This window comes from Periplaneta americana, chromosome 15 (genome assembly GCF_040183065.1).
Source record: "Periplaneta americana isolate PAMFEO1 chromosome 15, P.americana_PAMFEO1_priV1, whole genome shotgun sequence".
NCBI classification, from domain to species: Eukaryota; Metazoa; Arthropoda; class Insecta; order Blattodea; family Blattidae; genus Periplaneta; species Periplaneta americana.
Genome location: NC_091131.1, coordinates 26,034,468 through 26,053,533, shown reverse-complemented (window position 1 = coordinate 26,053,533; position 19,066 = coordinate 26,034,468). Strand labels below are relative to the sequence as shown.

The following is a 19,066-nucleotide window of genomic DNA, read 5'->3' as shown; positions in this document are numbered from 1 at the left end:
GTAAATAAAAAAGGAATAAAGGAATTAATAATAGAATAAGTAAAGAAATAAACAAACAGATAAGTGATTAAATAAATAGATAAATAAACAGACAAACGAATAGATGAATAAATAGACACATAAATAGAATAATAATAATAACAATAATAATAAATTATGTCTTATTTAACAACTCTCGCGAATGCCGAGGTTACATCAGAGTTGCCGGTGTGCCGGAATTTTGTTCCACAGGAGTTTTTATTTTATTTTAGTAGGTTATTTTACGACGCTTTATCAACAGCTTAGGTTATTTAGCGTCTGAATGAGATGAAGGTGATAATGCCGGTGAAATGAGTCCGGGGTCCAGCACCGAAAGTTACCCAGCATTTGCTCATCTTGGGTTGAGGGAAAACCCCGGAAAAAACCTCAACCAGGCAACTTGCCCCGACCGGAAATCGAACCCGGGCCACCTGGTTTTGCGGCCAGACGCGCTGACCGTTACTCCACAGGAGTTCTTTTACATACCAATAAATCTACTGACATGAGTCTGTCGTATTTAAGCACACTTAAATGCCATCAACCTAGACCGGGATCGAACCCGCAATCTCGGGCACAACTGAAGGCCAGCACTATACCGACTGCGTCACTCAGGCAGGCTACATAAATAGATAAAGAATTCAACAAATAGGTAAATAAATACACACATTAATAAAACATAAAATAGCTGTTATTAAGACAATGTATAGGCCTAAACAATATGGATGAAAGTAATGTATAGACCTACGTAAGTTACCGAATAAATTAAATGCATACGAACTTATGTCGTAAAGTAATTACGTAAACAAATTTTAATAAGTAAATAAACAAATGAAATAAATGCAACGCCTTTGTGTTAAGTTATTATGTGTAGAGAAATAGATGTACATAAATATATGAAGCTGGTTGAAGCAAATACTTCGTATGAAGTGAATGTATAATAGAATGAAAATGAATTTTAATTTTTGATTAAACAATTCAACAGTTTTCTTCGATAACATCTTTGATTATAGATCGGCGTTCCGTAAGGAAGCTATCTAGTCCGATTCTGAGACTCGCATACGAGTATTCAGCATAAAATAATGGAGAAAAAGAAAAGTCATTCACTTTTATGACATAACAAAAATAACAGAGCGAGAGGCAATTTCAAACTGCATCATTAAATTACAAGTTGAAGACGACTTCAAATAAGACGGAAATAAACTGACCTAAAATAGGTTCGAACCGTGTCCATGGGAAATAGAAAACCATAGCCACTGCATAACGATTGCAATTCTAGAAGAATGGCTGTTGAGAGCGAGAGAGAAAGAGAAAAAATAGCATAGAAAGAGAGTCTTGAAGACTTCATTTCAATACTGCTTGTTATAGGTATTGCCTTAAGTAAAACCAGTACATACAGAAGAAAGAGTGGGAGAGTGGCGGGCTATTGAGACCGAGTGACTGCTATCTCCTCCATCCCACTGTCGACTCTCTCATCGCGAAGGGGGGACCCATATAAACCCTCTGGATTCACAGTTAGAGCATCAGTTTGCATCCATCGGACCTCCGAAGAGCACCTTTCAGAGGATCTAACAGTTGGCAGTGAACACACATCAGCCATGAAGCTTTTCGTGGTAAGTGCAGAAGAAGAGGTCCTGAGTAGCTTCGGCCTCCGCGTGTTCGGTTCGAATCCTCCGCGAACAGTAGATGACGGTCAGGGTCCTTTCCGCCAGGAGTCAGGTGGCGTGAAGAGATGGAGCCTTATGTCACGACATATTTTACATTTTCCACACTGCTAAACACCTTTACCGAGAGAAGTCTGCCTGTTCGGATAATTTAATACTCTGCAGGCCTCAGTTCTAATACGATATTTCTACTAGAGCTACAAGGGTTCAATTCCCGGCAAGTTGTATCAGATTTTTGGTGAACGAAGCGACTGAATAGACATGGTAGTTGAAAAGGGTTGCTAAGGAACCATAAGCACAGAAACATCTTCATCTTTTATAATTTTTAAACAGGGACCTATTGAATTTAGTATTTAGGTTTAGGGAAGGCACCAGCATTGTCTGAAAACTAGCGAGCATTACTAGCTCTGAGACTGAGTTCGAATCCAAATTGAGGTACTGATAATTAACTTTTTTGTTTATTTTTTCCGTGGTTTTCCATAACTGTAAGTTGAACATCAGGTAATTCCATGGTTTACATCGAGGAACGGCACTAGTACTGTCTAGAAACTAGCGAGCATTATTTGCTCCAAGGCTGAGTTCGAATCCAAATTGAGGTATCGGTAATTAATTTTTTTTTTTCGAGGTTTTCCATAACTGTAAAGAGAATATCAGATAATTTCATGACGAAACCTCAGGTTGCTATCACAGCAATACCATCTTGATACCAGCAATTTCATCGATGTTAAATAACAGTTCTCTTGATAACCTAAGAAATACACTAAAGGAACTTGATTTAAATCTCCGGCGGATGTTGTGATGATGTGTTTTGCATTCGGAAGTTGGAAAATATCGCTAAAGAACAGTAAATAAATTCCATTTACTCCAGAACCCACTTGCTATTAAAGAGACAGGCGTTCGATTCTCCTTATTTCTGACTTTCTTTTTTTAATTGAGTAGGTAGTTGAAAAATGTTGCTGAAAGAATAACTATAACATAAATTTTACGTCATATTTAATTTATGTCAGACTGTGATTCATAAACTGCTACTTTTACATAAAAATGAATGTATAAACCTTCTGTTATCTGCTCTCAGAGTTATTGTTAGCCAATAGTCTTAGTAGGTCTAGTTGAAAAGCTACAGAATCATACCTGAATTATAAATTTCGCCTTATATGCAATTCACTGCCGGTTACAATTAATTTTTTCCAGTATTTTGCATAAAATTTAAGCTAGTCAAACGATTCCTAGTGAATTATGTGAAATTTATTGTAGAAAATTGTTAGAATAACCTTTTTTATTTGAAAAGCGTCACTAAAGGACAAAACGTAAATGATAAAATTAACTTCTGTAGGCCTACTGCTTATGTCAGTCCTAGTTCACTCAGCCGACACATTCATAGAAATGAGATTGGGGTTCGATTCCCGGTCGATCCTTTGATATTTGTTGCAAATTAAAAGCTGGAGAACCTCAAATAATAATATAGTACAAGTGCTTTCCATATAAACTACACTTATTCCATACAGGCGCTGACTTGATCCAAAGATACTGGGTTCGAATTACGGCAGATATTATGGGATTTGTACTGAGAAATGTGGCCTCGGTTCACTTTCCGGCCAATATTTCGGTTTGGCTTTCCATTCTCAATCCATTATTTCTTCGTTGTTGTCATCTAGTTTGGAAAAAAAGTTAAGAAAATAATTCTAGTGTTTTGTAGTTTAAGATATTAGTTAATAGGTTAAAATTCCCTTGAGGACATATTTAAATACCCATTGTATTTATAATGGCAGCGCAGTTACTATTTTTGGAAATTTTAGTAATCCGAATGTAAATTTTTTTCCTCTTTATAAACGCAGTATGGATATATCTATTTATGTTCTTAAGAATATAAAATATACTTACAATTGAATTACTCGTATTATTGGTTTCTCTTTCGAAATGTATATGGTTGTTAAAATAAAGCCAGGATACTTTTTAAATCGCTGAAAACATGCTAAAATCAAGATTCATAATAACTATTCTATTCATAAAAGAGTGGATTTAATCAAATAAGAAGTGATTAATACAAAACTAAATAGTACCGCTATTTTGTTCTTCAGATATTAACAGAAGTTAGATGTTGAGGTCACATCTATAAACTTTTAGAGCTATTTTCCATTGCAATTCTAAAACTACTAAATAAGGTTAATTCAGATAGGTATAGAAAAAAAATATTTCTTGGAGTAATAAATTTTAGGCAAAAATCAGTAACTACATAATATCTGCTTTGGTATCTTTGGTTACGTTTTGAAATAAACATTTCCAAACCAAATGAAATTAAACAAAGGAAAGGGAATATTTAGAAGTTATACTCCATTCTTTTGTCATTGAAATATGGTCGTGTTATTTTTATATGGATATAATTTTTAACATTTTCAAAGATTACAAAGTATCCTAATTTTTAATAAACATGTAGACCTGTCTATAATAACAATATTCATTAAAATAGTTTCCTGACGTTAGTCTGATACTTTATTGAAGTATAAATAACTGCTAATATAGATACTGAGTAAGAAATGAGATTATGTAGACTTCAACTTTCTTTTCTTTCTATTGTTTGTTTTTAAATCAGAAGTGTATTTAATATACATGAGTCAATTTCCATTGCAATAGGAGTTAATTTCACCTTATTAGTTTTAACACAGCTGAAGTATATTTAATAGAATAATTAAAGGTAGACAAAAATCAACACTTCCTGGCTCTTTCAACCGGAACGCAACCGGTATTTATAATTGAATTCTCTGCAGTGAAGACAGGTAGCAGATTTCGTTTTCAGTTTTACGAGTTAATAAGCACTTAGATAACGGATCTTCATTAATATGCATTGCAAAATTAATTATGGATTGCACAGTCGGTAAGACATCATTACAATTCCTGTTTCATCGTGTAAACAAAAACAATTTTTTAAAATTTTTATTAAATACAAATTGTATAATTAATGCTATCAATGTCATGAATTTTTTCCGCTGGGACTATGTAACTGATTTTATTAGAATATTTTCTTTGCCACCTTCAGTCCATTAACACGATATCATTAACTTACGGACTCTTAAATAGCCTTTGCAATTTAAAGGTCATATTATAAAGTGTGTATTTATTAGAACAGTAACTTTGGTACTGCATAAAAATTTGACAATCTATAAAGAGGACAGAAGACTGACATGAGCAAATTAGTTTGTATGTGTGCAGCGTAACTTCGTTTTGTCAATGAAAGTAGGCGACATTTCTCGTAATTAAAAGAAAGTAGAAATTACATTAACATTCTACGGAGACTGCTGCATTACGATATGATACAATAAACAAGTATTCGTATTGTAATGAACAGTTTAACATTACAAACCCACATACTTCAACTAGTTCAGAATTCAGATTATCAGAAGAAGCGTTTTGAGGAAATCTTAAATGTTTGCTTCTTGTAAGTCTTTTTGTCTACATGCCAGATCCGATAGGAATTCTAGCCTCAGTATATTTTCTAAAAAAAAAAAAAAAAAAAATAAAAAAAAAAATAAATAAATAATTGAAATTACTGTTCAAACTCTCAGATGTAATTTGGGCAGTAATATACTGTTATTCATCGATGCTGTATCAATTACTTGATTATGTGGCGTATTTGGCGAGATGAAATGGATGACTCACAGTAAGATTATCTGATATTGGCCTCACAGTTGAGGAAAACTCGGAAAAAAAAACCAGGTAATCGATCCAAGCGGAAATTCTAAACTCTCCCAAGCGCAACCTCCATAAAAATTATTTATAATTACAACACTATAAATTTACTGATAATTTATGTACCTATTATAAATATTAGTAATAATAATAATTTAAAGAACTTGATTAGTTCATTATATTCTGCGAAACATCACTGATTGCCATAATGTCTTATTTATTTTTCTAAATTCACTGCCTTTCATTTCTATTGCTATTGCTTCAGTATTTCCAATTCTGCAGATACTTAAGTTACCTGGTTGAGGTTTTTTCCGGGGGTTTCCCTCAACCCAATACGAGCAAATGCTGGGTAACTATCGGTGTTGGACCCCGGACTCATTTCACCGGCATTATCACCTTCATATCACTCAGATGCTAAATAACCTCAGATGTTAATACAGCGTCGTAAAATAATCCAATAAAAATAAAAAAATAAAAATTGAATAGATAGTGTGGGAAAGAAATGGAGAAAAGGTGAAAAAATTACTTCAAATCGCAGCCACAAATTTGTAATTTAGAATCTCTTCAAGTCATGGATATTTGTCAAAATAATATCCAATATTGTGTTCATTAGAAAACGTGGATACATGCCGATGAAGTTCTCTCTATGCCAGGTTAGAAAAAACAAAAATCGAGTTTGCCGTAAGACCCAAACATTAGTTTCAAAATACCCGTTTGGTAGTGAGTAGCAATTCAGAAAATTACAGCTCCACACTTGTATTTTCTTCGTTGCAGCTGGTGGCTTCCCTGGGAGTGCTGGCACAGGCCAAGCCTGAAGCCGGCTACTCGTATAGTCCCCCGTCCTCGAGCTACGGCGCTCCTTCAGGAGGAGGCGGTGGCTTCGGGGGCGGCGGTGGCGGATTTGGAGGTGGCCATGGAGGCGGCGGTGGCGGATTCGGAGGTGGCCACGGAGGCGGCGGCGGATTCGGAGGCGGTGGCGGATTCGGCGGCGGAGGCGGCGGCGGTTTCGGAGGTGGCCACGGAGGCGGCGGTGGATTCGGAGGCGGTGGCGGATTTGGAGGCGGCGGCGGTTTCGGAGGCGGAGGTGGATTTGGAGGCGGCGGAGGAGGAGGATTCGGAGGCGGAGGCACTCTGGTCCAGAAGCACATCTACGTCCACGTGCCTCCCCCAGAGCCTCAGTTTGATAGACCTAGCAGACCCATCGCGCCTCTGCCGCCCCCACAGAAGCACTACAAGATCATCTTCATCAAGGCGCCCACGCCGCCCACTCCTACTGCACCCGTCATACCTCAGTTCGCCCAAGACGAACAGAAGACTCTCATTTACGTCTTGGTCAAGAAGCCCGAGGAAGCACCAGAAATCAACATCCCTGCACCCGTACCCACCGCCCCAAGCAAACCCGAGGTCTATTTCATCAGGTACAAGACACAGAAAGAAGCAGGCGGCGGCGGCGGTATCGGAGGCGGTCATGGCGGCGGTATCGGAGGCGGCATCGGAGGTGGAATCGGAGGCGGAATCGGCGGAGGCATCGGAGGCGGTCATGGCGGCGGTATTGGAGGTGGCATCGGTGGAGGCATTGGTGGCGGCCATGGCGGTGGCGGTGGCGGCGGTGGTCACGGAGGCGGCGGAGTGTCTTCCAGCTACGGCGCGCCTCCCGTCAGCGGCGGCGGACCTTACTAAACGGCGATACGGGGAAACGACACTGGCCAATCGCAACCGTGGCTGGTTCGTTTCCTGGGCAACCAGCACGCACGGTCTCCATGGGGACCAGGGAAGCCTAACACCTCCACACAGAATTGTCTCTTTCTCTGTTATCATCTTTGGATTGCTTGTGGTTTCTTGCGTCCCACAAGCAATGCAGTAATCTGGCAAGTCTGAAATATTTAATGAAGAGAGAGACCATTCTGTTTCATCAGAGTACCACGTGATATTATAAGGTGGTCCAAAGTTCGAACTTCAACTTGGAAAGACCTGCTCATTTATGGAACTGGAAGGACAGGGTACTAGTGGAAGGTGAAAACAAGCATTTATGGCTTCTTAAGAACAATATTACGGGTACTTGCGAGTTCTCAACGGAATTTTTGACGATACTGATGGATGCGAACTTGGCCTATGCGTATAACGGCTAATTCTGCACGATACAACATCCTCGTGCCTCACACACCTTTGCTTTTGCAAATGTGTCCCTTGCGGAACGTATATTTCTATGTATACGAACCTTTTTTATATTTTGTAATATATTTTTTATCTAGTGATATTTTTTGCAAGAAAACGGTGGCAATAAATGTATTTTTATAATATCGTCTCTTAATTTTTCCCTTCTCTCAATGATTCCTTTAAATCCATCCTTTATTCTATTGCAGTCTATCTTTATGTTGTGTTAGTGTTTTATCTTAACGATTTTCTGTATAAGAATTTACCACATTATTCCTCTGCTTTACAAAGCATTCTGCCATATTGTTTTTCAGTTTTTTTAGCTCAAATAATAAAGTAAAACAGGAGTTCATACAATAACTCTGTGATATTTGGCTCTTAACCCTCAAATGCAGTCTCGACGTTTTTGCAAATACTCTCGAATGTCGTGAACATTTTGATATAAATACCTTCTCTTTGCTTTCAATTGCAAGTAGTTTCAAATACCAGGGAGGAAGCAATTTATCCTGTCAATATACTCATTTTATTGGTCTCCTTGTCTACGTTATTACATTGTCCTCTATATCTAGCAATCAACTTTCATTTTTTCTTTCAAAATTATTATTTATTTTTATTTTTTTTATTTAGCTAGTAGGCAAAGTGAGTACAAATTAAAATTATACAACAAAAATGTATTTTTTCATTGAATCTTTAAGCATTTAAAAATATATCTCATTTCACTTTCAGTTGATGCAATCTCGTGATATCAAATATATTTTCGTCGTCTCCGTAGTACAGATGTTTCTATAAATTCCGGTGAATATTTATACCAATATTTGCCTCAGTATTACCAGTACGGGAACTTCGGCTAATCAGTGATCTTCTGACACAGCCTAACAAACCAAATCCTTGACATTATAGCCCACATATTGAATTCATTGCAAAGGTAGCTTGTTGGAAATATAAATTAACACCATACAATATTTCAAACTGCTTACCCAGAAGTAATTGCTTCTAAACGTATCATGAAAATAGTTACACGTGTCTTCAATTTTTATACTACCACTTTTTATAATAGTCGGGAGGAATGCAATATTCTGTCGAGAAGTACCACATCTTGATATGCATAGGTTTGCGTCTCGTTCATAAAAATATAGATTATCCTTGAACAAGAAATTGGGGTTGTGCTATATTTTTTTATTTTTTTTTTTACACTGTTATGGAAAGACAGGAATTTATAAATTTTATCGTTCTAACTTCACGTGAATACAGATTTCATTGCGTGCCACATAGAAGTCATCTGTTTGTTACCTCAGAAAGGACATCCTTCTTGGTCCATCGTGCCCACTGGTTTATTTGTTTGTTAGATCAATTGTTTGTCCTAATTAGAAATGTACACAAATACGTATATGTTATAAATATTCAGGGATGATGATGAGTATTATTATTATTATTATTATTATTATTATTATTATTATTATCTTCATCATCATCAACAACATCATCATCTTTTCAGTGTTGTCTGTTTTAAAAAATTTCTAACAGACCCCAATACTTGTACCAGAACATAATCACTACAGAATACTCAAATTCCGTAGAGGAATCTCAAATCTCAATATTATTGTAAATATGTTCCGCAGAAGGAATGGCTCATGGATTGCTTCACACAGATTCAAGATGTGTTTCATCTTAGTGCTTTCAGAATCGCGTTTTCACTTTCAATGTCTGATAACCAAGGATGCGACAAGTGCTTAATTAAATCTTATTAATTTCGCTCTATTAAACAGAGACATTTGTGAGTCGCTGAGATGGAAAACATTCTAACATGCTGCGACAGTAGCATGGAGAGAAACGCAGCTTCCATTGTTCTCGAAACAATATTCATTCCGGACGTAATTATATTACAGATGCACTCATATTTTGCATGGGTAATGCTACATAAACCTCGGCTACCTTCACACGACTGCGATGTTTCTAAAGTAAAAGTGTCAGGGTAACAAGTGCATGTCACTAGTGAACAGTGTTCAACGTTAGACAGCACGTCTCCTTTCTATCCCGGTAATTGGGATTAAAATCCCTGCAAGTATAATTGGAACTTAACACGGTGAATGAACACGGTGTTAGGACAGCTTTACTCAAATTTAAATATGAGACCTATAGTTCCAAAATATGTCTTATCCACTTTTTATGTTTTTTCACAAATCAGGAAAAACATTTATCTCGTTTGTTATGTTAAAATAAGAATTTTTTCACCCTTTAAAATAAATATTTTATAGTATATAGATCGGTAATAGAAGCTCATTAGGTTACTTTATTCAGTAAGGTTTTTAAGGTAAAAGTTGGAGAAGGCAAGTTTTGGAACTATACCTGGTAGAAGGCAAGTTTTGGAAACAACATAGTTGGATAAGGCATGATTTGGAAAAACACAAAAATCTTCAATGTAAATTAAATTTTGTATTGGAAGACTTCAAATCAAAAGTTCATCATTATCATCATCCTTGCATGTATTGGGCCTAGTAGCCCGTTACGGTCTCTTGCCAACGCTTGAACGGTCTGCCCAAGGATCTCTTGCCCACAGGATGGTAATTAAAAATTTGGCGTGGAATTCTAGAAAGAGGCATTCTGATGACATGTGATCTACAGTTTTTCCTGTATTTCTGTAGGTATTCCGTAATCGGTTCAATCTGCAGTTCTTTCATAAAGTCAAAATTTTTAATGTGATCCATTCTCGTGTATCCTGCAGTACGACACATAAATCTCATTTCTGCCGCCGTTAATCTTTGTGAATCAATATTAGGAATCGTCCAGGCTTCACTACCAAAACAGAGTATAGGTCTGGCCAATCAAAAGTTATACAGTGTTAAAGAAGTAGTTTAATGTCTATTAGTAAAAAAAACTGAACGCTTACTAAAAAAAACTCAAAATAGTCATAATTAGAAAATCAATGTAAATAAAATTTTGTATAACAAGGCTTGAAATCAAAAGTTATACATTGCTAATGAAGTAGTTTAAGGTCAATGATTGGTACGAAACTGACAGCTTACTAAAAAAATTCAAAATAATATCATAATGAAAAAGCTTTCAAATGTTCTTAAGTACAATGAACTGATAGAGTCGAGTTCACCACAACAAGCAAAATCTGTTTCAGCACGATTTGCATTCAGGAGGTTCATGTAGAAAGGTAATCCGGCCTGGTTTTTCCGTCCATCGCCGAAATGTTTTGTTGGAAGGTTGTTAACATAATTTAATTTTGTTTCTATAATGATGTTCCCTTTGTGAATAATTTGAAGCTCAATATAAAAAAAAATATATTGTCCCCTTTTTGACAACACTGCTATGGAGTATGGAGTAGCTAAGTTAGCAAGTTATGGAACACATTTTTGGAAGATAAGACATTTTTTGGAACATCAACCATATTTCTCCTATTAAATTGAGTTGAAGAAGATTTTTTTTGGAACATCATTTTACGACAGTATATCGTGTATTGATCATAGAGTGAGTAGAATTTTCGATTTTTCGGGATGAAACGTTTAGGAACTATAGGACTCATATCCCCTGTTTTCACTTAACGGATTCTTTATTACTCATAATTGGGGACCGTATTTTGGCCCAGGACATACGGAAATAAGGTTATTGACGTCATGTTTGCGGCGTACCACAGGTACTACCAGGGAACACTTGCGTCCTGTTTGTGATGCAGTTGACGTTCTATTCATGATTCAAAACTAGTTCTCATAGACTGTTTGCAATGCATTCTAGTGATAAAGACTGATACTACGGTGATCTTTCCTACAATTTAAATTATTTGTTCATTTATTTAATTAATTTATTTTTGCTAGCAGACTTAAGATCAAGAGGCCTCTCTTTCACTCAACCAGTATAAAAATACATAGCACATTTAACAGCAACACAAAAAATGTAATAATAATAATAATAATAATAATAATAATAATAATAATAATAACAGCAAAATGTTGATGTCTTTACACGGAATTTTCAAGTGTTAAATAAGACAATTTGGATAGAAGAACTGATTAACATGTTGTTTAGTCAACTATTCCAAGACAGGTTCGAACCTCAAATTCATTTTAAATTCCTTTTCAGAACGAAAAGATACATTTGTTGGATCAAATTTCTGCATATTTGAAAGACAAAACTGAAATTCTTTCAATCATTTATTATCATAATACATTGCTCTCTTAAATTGACTGAGCTGTCGAGAATCTAATCAATAGCTTTCCCGAATCACGCTATGAAATGTTTCATGTAAAACAATTTTTAACTCGAAAAGGAAGCAAAAAATGAGTAAAATTGTATTAAACTTTTTTGTTTGAAATATCTCAATGAATATTTACTTACTCACTGGCTTTTAAGGAACCGGAGGTTCATTGCCGCCCTCACATAAGCCCGCCATCGGTCCCTATCCTGAGCAAGATTAATCCATTCTCTATCATCATATCCCACCTCCCTTAAATCCATTTTATATTATCTTCCCATCTACGTCTCGGCCTCCCTAGAGGTCTTTTTCCCTCCGGCCTCCCAACTAACACTCTATATACATTTCTGGATTCGCCCATACGTGCTCCAAGTACCAAATCTCTAAACCTTATTCCTTTGCTGTGGTCGTGCCAGAGAATCAGTCCCATTCCGAGGCTTATTTGAAGGATTCGTAACAAGCTGCTTTTTACGATGATGGGTTGTTAGCCCTTCGCCCAACCCCCAAGCTGGAGGACCACCCCTCATCGGCTGTCCGCGACTGCTTATTCAATATATTCAAAGCTACCCTCCATATCTGGAGGCCGTCTCCTCGATCCGCAACCTGAGGACGCGCCATGCCGTGGTTATAGGGACCCACAACACATGGATCTCAATGAATAACCCCTGAAATTAATGACATTAATTACGGTTCATTTTGTATTGTAGAGATTTCCGTTTTTCGAGTAAGTTTATTTGAATTAGATAAAATAAGAGAAAGAGCATTTTCCGAAATAGTTCAGCACTTTTTTGTTCCTTTTTTTTGTCTTATTTTAGCATCTTTTTTCCTACAAAATATCCTCTAGAAATCCGAACTCTGATTAATTAGTATTGTTATTATTATTATTATTATTATTATTATTATTATTATTATTATTATTATTATTATTATTATTAAACAAAAACTTTTGTCATTTCGTACTCACGAAAAACTACTTCCATAAAATTTAATTATTCTCTTAATAACGTCTGTATTATTAGGAAAAATTCTATTAAAGATCTTGGTGTATTACTCGATTCTAAATTATACTTTCACGATCATGTTCAATATATTTATAATCATTCAATAAGAATGCTTGGTTTAATAAGGTCTATAACTTATTCTTTTTCTACTCCAGAGTCACTATTAATTCTATACTTCACTTTGGTTCGATCTAAACTTGAATATACATCTGTAGCCTGGAATTCCATTACTTCAACTGATTCGGTTAAATTGGAAAATATTTAAAAAAAATTGATTTCCTTATGTGCTTTTCGATTTATACCCAATTCCTCTGACTTTAGCTATGAGATTACCTGTAAATATTTTAACTGTTGTAGCCTTTATTCTAGACGTCAAAATCTTGATTATCAATTTTTTTGCAAAGTTATCAAGGGTGATATTGATTGTGAATCTATCATAAACAATATTAGCCTTCGTATTCCTACAAAAGGTTTAAGATTTCAAAAAAATGTTTGTAACAGAAATTCAAAATCACTTTCTCCAGTCTGTAGATGCATAAAATATGCCAATTTGCATGGGCACAATTTAGATCCTTTTAAAGTATAGTTTCCTTTTGATTATTAGTATTTACTGTTCTTGTTCTCAATTTTATTTATGTATGTTTTTGTTTATTTAAGATATTATTTATTTGTTTTTGCACCTTTGTATCTTCTGTTTGTGTATTGTGCTGAACTATAATTGGCCTCTGGCTGTTGTTCAGCACACAAATATTAATAATAAATAAATAAATAAAATACATTATTATTATTATTATTATTATTATTATTATTATTATTATTATTATTTGAACTTTCGCTAACATTCAGTATAAGCATCGCTCTCGAAAGGGTTTGAAGTGGCGATCCTGAGATTTAATGGCCCGCATGGTTAGTACTCCATCATAAAGAATGGCTAGTAGCCAAGGAAGACCGCTGACTCGAGCACCAAGAACATGACAGGAATGTCTAATGGAAGGCAAATTGTTTTATGCAAACAGATGTACAGTCTGAAGACAACTGTTTACACAGTCCTGGATTGAGGAATACACCAACTCATTTGATATGCGTTTCCGTTATTGTTGAATAGGATCTTGAAAGTCATATTGTGTCCAAGAGAAAGCCTTGTGAAGAGAAAAGGGTGACTCGACGATCGTCACGATCTCGTCTGCATCTTGACTCCCACCGTGATGACCATCACAAATTCACACGCGGCGACGACTGCTGGAGAAATTGTAGCTAATCGACTGTTGAAACGGGGGAGTGACAGAGGACGAGAGAAAGGTTGTGCGCACGTATAAAGAGATTTGCATGGCTCGGAATGACAAACAGGGGGAAATACCCGACTTGGCAGTATGGCACGTCGATGTAGGTGAAATTCTCTTCGCGTGTACTGGAATTCGGAATAGCATGTTGGCGCGCCTGTGAATCGGGTTCGAATTTCTGCGAGAAAGTGGAATTCATAGTACATAAGTGCTGGGTGGGTATACCTTCTGACATTTGTACGAATGGGGCAGTTTTTTTCTGATACAAACAAGGGAAATAGGGATGTATTGAGAAGATTCACGGGGATGTCCAGATTATATTATAGAATACATCACATATTCATTATGTATGAGGTCTCGCCCACCTCATTGAATATTACACGACTACTCTGAAGTAGCATTACGAGAGGGGTTCGGCCGGCGCCGTGTATCGTGTCCCGGCATAGGTCAGTTGGAAAGAGCGCTCAGCGCGCAGAGCTGAGAGGTCCTGGGTTCGATCCCCGGTGCCAGTACGAATTTTTCTCGTATTAAACGGTATATTATAGAAGTCGTTTTCATGTATAAAATCGTTTCGTTCTCAGATTTTCTTTCCGGATCGACAGGTTTCCTTCTTATAAAGATTCCGTCATAGACAGATTTTACTGTACATTTACTACTACAGGGACATCACTTTATTTTTACTTCAATTTTTAAATGTACTTCACTCTTCTATTAGTCAACTTCCATCCAAGGCCGCATATGCAAAGTCGTCTTACGGCCACAGTATACAGTACTGAGTGAGTATAGTGTGTTCCAGAAATGTGGTCGTATTTCCCAGTGAATAAAGTGCATTCATTATTGAATCATATTTTCGCACAGGTACTGTATCCGTTTGGTTATTCGCTTCCCTGTTTCCAACATCCGTTTCTACTGGCCCCTCTGTTAAGACTAGTGGCTGACTGTCTTAGCTCTTTTCTGAAAACATTTGCTGTCAGGAATTGGACGTCTAATATTATACAACTGCTTAAAATCATTTAAATGAAAGGGCCTCGTTAAGTAACTGTCACGTGATTTCTCCCCTTTCTACGACCCTGAGATTTAACTACTTGGACGGACAGTAGACAGCAATCTGACTAAATTTATCTATGCGAATCGGGCAGAATTGAAGTGATTACAATACGTAAGTAAGGTACTTTGTTATAGAGTAGGTACAGAATTATTATTTCAAGAGGCAGAGGTTTATACCCCCCCCCATGTCGACTGATGCTTTGCATTATTTCTTTTGGAGTTACTGTAAAACAGTTGTGTTTGTTAAACATCCTACAACAATAGAGGAATTAAAGAATTGAATTCCAGAAACAATACATTCATTTTCAGAACTAAAACGTTTTTGATAGTATGCACACAAAAGAACTGAAGCCCGTATAGGAATGAACGGTCATCATTTTCAAACGTCCACCTGGATAGTTCAGTTAGTGAGTAAAAACACTTATTGTTAATACTGTACTGTATTTTGAGTAAATAAAAACCTAATGAAAATTATCAAACCGAAAATCGTAATGGTTCTTAGTTTACGTAAATGGATGCACTACTTTTCTTCCCTCCTATAGGCTACTTGGTAAATTTATTTGTTTGTATTTTACTCTAGTATCTTCAAACTCCGGTCGTGGAAGGGGGTAACATAGTGTTTGTGGTTCTCAACCGTTAATCCAAAGATATAGCCAGGTTAATATTAGACATGTTAGTAAAAACAAAATGATGACCCGGTACTTCTACTACTACTAATACTACTTTACTGTTACTACTACAATATTTCTGATATTCCTACTACTACTACTACTACTACTACTACTACTACTACTACTACTACTACTACTATCACCATTACTACTACTAACTACCACTATACTGCTACTAGTAACTCCTGTTTCAAAGATACGTAGTTATGACTGCATACACACTTCCTTCCGTTTCTGCCTCACGCCACAGTTCGATAATCCCATTTCATGCTTTGCTCCTAGATTTGTGCAAATATTTGTTCTACCTCAATTCATTTGCAACCATCAGTGGTGAATACAGACCGCTGCAAACAGTGTGAGATGCGATTCTGTGATAATTAAGCTGTTGATGTTCAACCTGCTTCAATATACAATTAAACGCCAAAAAACATTACTGTTATTTTAATGTGCTCCGAATAGCTAAAGTAGTACACGTTTCTGCTAGAAATTCATCAGATCCGGGTTTTATTATCGACATAATTTGTTTTTGATAGCCAGATGCAACTAATCTCAAGATACGGTTGATGATCTCGAATTATTTTTCATAGCACAATCACTGTAAAAGTCTAAAATATGACATCATTAATTTTTATGGAAGAAAACATAACGCAGTATCCATAAGTCTCAACAACTTGGATTAAAAAGACGAAATTTTAATGCTTCTTGACTTTTCTATTAGGTACCGAGGCATTAACTTATTCCACGGCTTTTACAGATCGATTTCTAGTCGTAAAATATTCGTTCAATTAGTGAGAGAAAGAATGCAATTCACACCCAGACATTTCTCTCTCAATGAAATTTTTTGTAGTATTTGATCAAAACATGATAACTCCAAAAACCCTGTTTTGAGATATAACCATTTTCATTTTAACTTTTCCTATTTCAATCATAATTTCAGTTTACATACAAATGTGAATTAAAATAACATACGATTAGATGGATATATCACGACTTTACCAAACGAAAGAAGACTGGTTTTATAGCGGGATGCGCTTTCAGCTAAATAAGGCCAGTTTTGGAGTTATTATGTTTTGACCAAACACCATAGATTTGCTCTAGGATATAGCTAGAAAAAAGACGTAATATTTTTAACACGTTGTTCTGCGTCTGAGAAAAGGAAATACACGTGTAATAATTGATAAATATATTCGACTATGATAATTTTGTTCTGAAGAAATATTGCTTTGAAAATCAAGGAATATAGATATTCGAAAGTTTTTTTTTAAATATATTGTATTTTATCATTCCGCCTATATAGGTAGAAAATATGACTCGCAATAAGTAAGGGAGATTCTTCAGGGGTTTCATTATCAAATCTGTGATGCATTAGAAATAATTTATTTGCTATATATCTCTCAAAATATAAAGAGTTAGAATCCACAGCTGTGGAGTAACGGTTAGCATTTCTGACCGTGAAACCGGCGAGCCTAGATTCAAATTCTGGTTCGGCCAAGTTACCTGGTTGACGTTTTTTCTCAACCAATGAAGAGTATTAAGAGCTCTGGTTCTTGAACTCATTTCGCTTCATATCACTCAGAAGTTACATAAACGTCGCAGTTGATAAAGAGTCATAAAATAAACCAATAATAATAATAATAATAATAATAATAATAATAATAATAATAATAATAATGTACACGTTTAGACAGAAAAATTACCAGCTGCTATACGCTAAATAATAATAATAATAATAATAATAATAATAATAATAATAATAATAATAATAACAATAATAATCCGTGGCGCTACAGCCCATGAAGGGCCAAGACCGACCAGCCGGCTGCTGGCCTCACGGCCACATGCCGAAGCAGAGATGAACGGTCAACCAACCAGAATGCAGGTATCGTGTGGTTAGCACGATGAGCCCCCCCAGCCGTTATAGCTGGTTTGCGTAACCGGATTTCGCTACCTATCGTAGCTCCCCAAGTTCATCACGATGCTGGGTGGGCACCGGTCCCATACACTGGCAGAAATTTCATGAGAAAAAATTTCTTCCCCCATGAGGACTCGAACCAGCGCGCATTCCGTAACGCGAGTCCCAGGCAGCATGCCTTAGACCACGACGCTACGGCGCGGGACAATAATAATAATAATAATAATAATAATAATAATAATAATAATAATAATGTACAATCTTAGACAAAAAATTACCAGCTGCTATACGCTAAGTAATAATAATAATAATAATAATAATAATAATAATAATAATAATAATAATAATAATGTACAGTCTTTGACAAAAAAATTACCAGCTGCTATACGCTGAGTCCCCGTCGGAAGACTTCGGTTGATTCCGTGAGAGCTTAGGTTTATAAGTGAAGGAATTTCTTATACACGACTCCGCTGTTTTCTCTTTATTTTGTTTGTTTGTTGCTTTTTCTGTGTGTTTACAGGTCAAGTGTTATGAATAATCTGATGTATTCAAGTAATAAATTGGGTCCAAAATAAACATCCTTTCTCTAGTCGTGTGAACCAAGCGCTTCCCGAAGTCGACTTAAGACGAACTCACGCTACAGGAGATCGGTCATTTTTTGTGTCTAATGCTGTACATCTTACCATACAATGCAGAATTAAATGAGCTAAATTAATATGTATATGAGTATATGCATGTGTACTGTATGTTGGTGTACCTATATTTATCTATTACATGTGTATTAAGATGTATATAAAATGCAGGCCTATAGTCATACGTGAATTTGTATTAATTAAAAATTAATTTTCTAATACAAGAAAAGCAGAAACAAGAGATTAATTCTGATTTCTTTGGAAGGCTATCCGCTCTTTTGTTGTTATTATCTGTCCATCTACAGTCCTCTGTCTTCAATTTATTAACTTATAATTTTCTTAAACTTTTAGGGCATTTTTATATAAATGTAAAGGCAATTTATTGGTCATTTTTCAGTTATTTTTAAGTCATCAATATCCATCCCCTAGCAATCATTTTTCAATGATTGCATTCTTTGGTTACTTCATCGACGATTTTTGGGTTAGCATGATGCAGTGCCAGTAAGCAAGACGAGGAAAACTCGGCCATTCCTTATGGGAGAGAAAAAATAGTAATTCCTGTATCTAATTCGAATCCGGGACCACTAAATTCATGTGACAATCTCTTATTCATGTGTCAGATACTCTTACTTTTCATTCTATATAAGATTTGCCACATTTTAAATGTTATCTTTTTCTGTAACCTTTTTCATTTTTTTTTAGTAGGTTATTTTACGACGCTTTATCAATATCTTAGGTTATTTAGCGTCTGAATGAGATGAAGGTGATAATGCCGGTGAAATGAGTCCGGAGTCCAGCACCGAAAGTTATC

At 35.9% G+C, this 19,066-nt stretch overlaps 1 protein-coding gene across 1 annotated transcript; it reads left to right on the top strand.

The window, feature by feature from the left end:
* The first annotated feature begins 1,469 nt into the window (after window positions 1-1,469).
* On the top strand, window positions 1,470-7,189 carry LOC138714738 (uncharacterized). Its single transcript, XM_069846841.1, has 2 exons — window positions 1,470-1,628; window positions 6,138-7,189. Exons 1-2 carry the CDS (start codon window positions 1,614-1,616, stop codon window positions 7,041-7,043), a joined length of 921 nt encoding a protein of 306 aa, XP_069702942.1. The 5' UTR covers window positions 1,470-1,613; the 3' UTR covers window positions 7,044-7,189.
* The last annotated feature ends 11,877 nt before the right edge of the window (window positions 7,190-19,066 follow it).